Source organism: Gavialis gangeticus, unplaced genomic scaffold (genome assembly GCF_001723915.1).
Source record: "Gavialis gangeticus isolate Ggan-Ray unplaced genomic scaffold, GavGan_comp1, whole genome shotgun sequence".
Classification (NCBI taxonomy): domain Eukaryota; kingdom Metazoa; phylum Chordata; order Crocodylia; family Gavialidae; genus Gavialis; species Gavialis gangeticus.
Window position 1 is genome coordinate 57,052,049 of NW_017729025.1, and position 4,193 is coordinate 57,056,241.

Genomic DNA, 4,193 nt, shown 5'->3' on the forward strand with positions numbered 1-4,193 from the left:
AAAAAAAAAGTTCTACTGATTTTTGAGTTCCATACACCAGGGGTTGTCAACCGGGGGTATGCCCTAGGGGTACTTTGTAAGATCCCAGGGGATACGTGGGGACAGAGCACCACCATCCCACACTGCTGCAGAGGAGCTAGGCTGGGGCATGGTGAGAGCAGGGCTGTACAGATGCTGCGCTATCGCCACTCCACTGCTTGCCATGCTCCCACTCTATCTGGCTGCTTGCTACCCTTCTCCCCCCAACCGGCTCGGTGTCCGGCTGCTTGCCACCCCTCTGGGGGGGTACACTTACTAAAAAGGGGGCTGCCAGGGGTACACTTATTAAAAAAAGGTTGAAAATCCCTTCCCTGGGGGTACAGACAGGCGGGCGGGGACAGAGCGCCTCCATGCACCATCCCGCACTGCTTCTCCATGTCTGGCCGCCAGGGGTACGCTGATCCAAAAAGGTTGAAAACCCCTGCCTTGCACCTGTGTCCTGATCTTGAGAGGTTGTGTGAATGCTCATGGAGACCGCTGGTTTCATTTGGAGCAGTGGATGCTCTGACAGTTTCTAAAAATAAGACTCTAAAATGCTATATTGGGCATACAAAGATAGGCACCCAAAATTAATGATCACTTTTAGAAACGTCTTTGTTCTGTCCCCTTGCTCCCTTTCCCCCATCACCCTTTTATTATTCCTAATACTAATATTATTGCTGTGATTAGGAGTCCCAGTAGTCCTGGTTTAGGACCCCATTGTGTTGAGGTGCTGTTCAGATTCTGAAAAGATCACCCCTGCACCAGTCTAAATATAAAACAACTGAGGTACACAAGGAGATGATGAGACAATATTGGTCAGTGTGATTGGTAGTGGTATCAGCATTCTGGGTGGCTACCATTGTCAAATTTTTGCCAGACATCAGTGCAAAGGAGAGTTTTATGGAGGCATTTGAAGTAGATATCTATGGGGAGTTCCTCTACTTATCTGTAAAATGGCAGTAAGGGCAATGATCTGCTTTATAAGCATTCCTGGGAGGATTGGTTGGTTGGTTAATTAATGTTTATGGAGCTGCCAAGTCTGTTGTTATTTCTTCACAGGTTTTGACTCTGTCAGGAAAACTGAGTAGTCTACAGATTTTTTTCCCCCCCAGATCTGTGCATGGGTTTGTGGCTTCGTGCTGGGTAGATTTAATACAAGAACAAATTGTGCGCGTTTAAAAAAATAGCTGGTAAAATGACTCAAAACAATCTTTTGGTTTCTTGTCTTCTGTATAAAATCCCATTCTGTCCTTCACACAATGTACTTTCAAGCAAGCATACCTCTGTTAATACTCCAGATACTCAAATTTATCCTCTTAAATTTTAACTTTTGCCATGAGAACTTCTTATGGATCTTATTGAAACTCTGCAGGCTGTTGCTTCAGGTCAAAGAGCAAAAAAAAAAAAAGGGGGGGGGAGGGGCGGGGGGGGACTGCATTTTTTTGGATCCCTGATTGTGCAGTGTATGATGTTTAGATGTCTTTTCTGCAGTCCTTAGAATTGGTACATAATTTCAGGTAGCAACTGATCTAGCAACTTTTGAAGTCATGGAAAGCCTCTCAGAGACTTCAGTGAGCCATTTGGGTCAGGTTCTTAGTGGCTTATTATTTTCTATTTCCCAGTTGATATTTTGATAGTTAATTTGGCAGTAGTAGTAACTTGTACTTCTCTGCTTCTCTATTTGCCTTGTTGCACTAAGATAGAAACAATAAATGAATATGGTATGAAAGATGTTGTTTGTTCCCTTTTTAAATTTTATATTCAACATTTGGCAATGAAAAACACCCCCAAACTCCAGACTTCCAAAATATATAAAATTATCTCTCAACACTGGGAATTGTTGCAGAATATATTAAAATTTAAAGGACAGTAGCTTCGGTTTTTGCTGGAGTGTATGCAAATATATGACAATGTATGCAAATTTTATAATCTACTGTTCTTTTGACAGTATATTTTGTCAATTATATGCTTGTAAAATCCTTCTAAAATATAAAACTATTAATAAATTGTTTTATTAGGCTTGATTAATATATGTTATAATCTAGTAAATCTTAACATTTTTCCTTTGTCTTGTAGGAGTCAGGAGCACCTATTCTTACAGATGATGTCAGCCTGCAGGTCTTCATGGATCATCTGAAGAAACTTGCTGTCTCTAGTGCTGCCTGAAATTCTGCAACATACTAAAGACATTGACAAGCTTGAAGCCATATTTAATTTTTATTTTTCATTTACCCTTTTCATTGTGTCTGCAAACAGAATGCTCTGATATGCACAAGCTGCCTAACTAGATTCAAAATGGTGTTGTTTTCAAGTTAGAGCATTTGTTATCAGCAAATGTCTTAATGCAAATTGCAGTTTCTAAAAATGACATATAGGAGGTTAAATTGGAATATAATCAGAGGAAAAAGAACAAAATCTTTTTGGTTACCATGATATTATAATTATTTTTAGACCATTAATGATAACTCTCTCTCTGTCTTTTTTTTAAATGGTTGTGTGTATGATTCTGCCTTGCACTACAAAGATGTTAAACATTACAAAGGAAATCTATAATGGGACTAGGACTCGATTGCTTGGTGCCTAGTTCTGTTTACTCATTTTGAACAGAAAGTAAACAAAAGCAGCAGCAAAAAGCATATGGAATAATATAAACTCATTGTTTTGATTTTGTCCACAGAACATTTCTTTTCTGTAATAGTCAGTCATGTGTTCATGTGTAGTTATTATTTAGAAAAAATATTTTCTTTCAAGTATTCAAATACCAATGATTTTTGGTTACAAAATATTGTATCTTATTTTTTGTTTAAGTAGTTTGAATACACTTGACAAATTTTAAAATAAGCTCTTGTCCAAAGCTCCAAAGCTTAAAGCTTAGAATCCACACATTATATCTTTGACAAAAAACATACTTATTAGTAGTATCAAGCACTACCATATATAAACAAAATTCAAAGAAGAGGACAAAAATAAATATCTGATACTTTTTAAGCTCGGTTAGAGAAAAAGCCTACTTTATAGATGTGAAGTGACTAGAAATGTAGGCTTGACTTATTTCAGCAAGTAAAATATAATTTTTTCTAAAATATTCAGATTATTTTTTTATTATAGCCTTATATTATACTAATTCATGACACTACACATACTTTCTTGCTTCTGTTTCCCTTTGGTTATATAAACCCAGTAAGCTGCAATTCTTGTTAAAACAGTATTATATAGTATATGCTGTGATTGTAATAAATTTGATATCCAGTTTTTGCTTGATTTTTCTTGTAAATTAAGATGCGTACACATTTACTGTTTTAAAGTTTACATATGGAACAGATGTTTACATTGTTAATACTATTTTGGCAGATAATTGACAAGTAGATATGTGAATTGTGGTGATGGATAAGAACAGTTTGTGCAGTGACTGAAGGAAGAGAGCAAATTTGACATAGAAATCCAATCATAAGCTCGTGAGATAGGTATGAATTTTCTCTTGTTTGTAAATTCTGCATTACTTGATGAAATCAGTTGTTGTGTTTTATTCTGTAATTTTCTTTTATCTAAAGGAGATACAAATAAAGTATACATTTCTCTCACTTTTGTAGTTAAGCATTGGTTCAGTAGATGTACAGCTGATAAAGGGGGTGTGAAACTAAAAATGTTGATTATGAATGTCAAAATGACTTTATTTTTGGATATATGGTTGTATAAGGCATCTAACTTCTTGCCTCTTATTTCCTGGATCATCACAGCTACAACATAACTTGATAAAACTGGTTGCAACAGAAACTTCGGTTTTCCAGTAATCAAAATTTTGTCAAAAGTAGCTGGTTTCTGCAGAAAATTTTGATATATTAAACTTAAAATCAAGTGCCTGAGACCTACAAGATTATGATAGTGATGTAACAGAATTTGAATTGTAGTGTGGTTACTTCATGTTCATTTACTTTTCCCTGCACCCCTGCTGGAGCTGTGCAGCTGACAGCTGTACCCACACTGTTGTTGCTTCCCCTGGTCCCCATTCCTGCCCTCCAGCTATGGTGTAAGTGGAGCTCCCAGCTGGACGGTAGCTGTGCCGGTGTCAGGGAACTGGAAGCTGCTGCTGCTTCTCTCTTCCCCCTCTCCACCCCTACTCAACCTGACCACTGTGCAGTTCTGCTGCAGCCAGAAGCTGCACTCATGCTACA

At 37.5% G+C, this 4,193-nt stretch overlaps 1 protein-coding gene across 1 annotated transcript in view; it reads left to right on the plus strand.

Moving 5' to 3' along the window:
• The window catches only part of SEC23A (Sec23 homolog A, coat complex II component), a 50,856-nt gene extending 47,254 nt beyond the window's left edge, over positions 1-3,602 (plus strand). Inside the window, exon 20 of the mRNA XM_019518859.1 lies at positions 2,098-3,602. Within this exon, the coding sequence (XP_019374404.1) occupies positions 2,098-2,187 (90 nt within the window). The 3' untranslated portion in view covers positions 2,188-3,602. The remainder of the gene's footprint in view (positions 1-2,097) is intronic.
• The last annotated feature ends 591 nt before the right edge of the window (positions 3,603-4,193 follow it).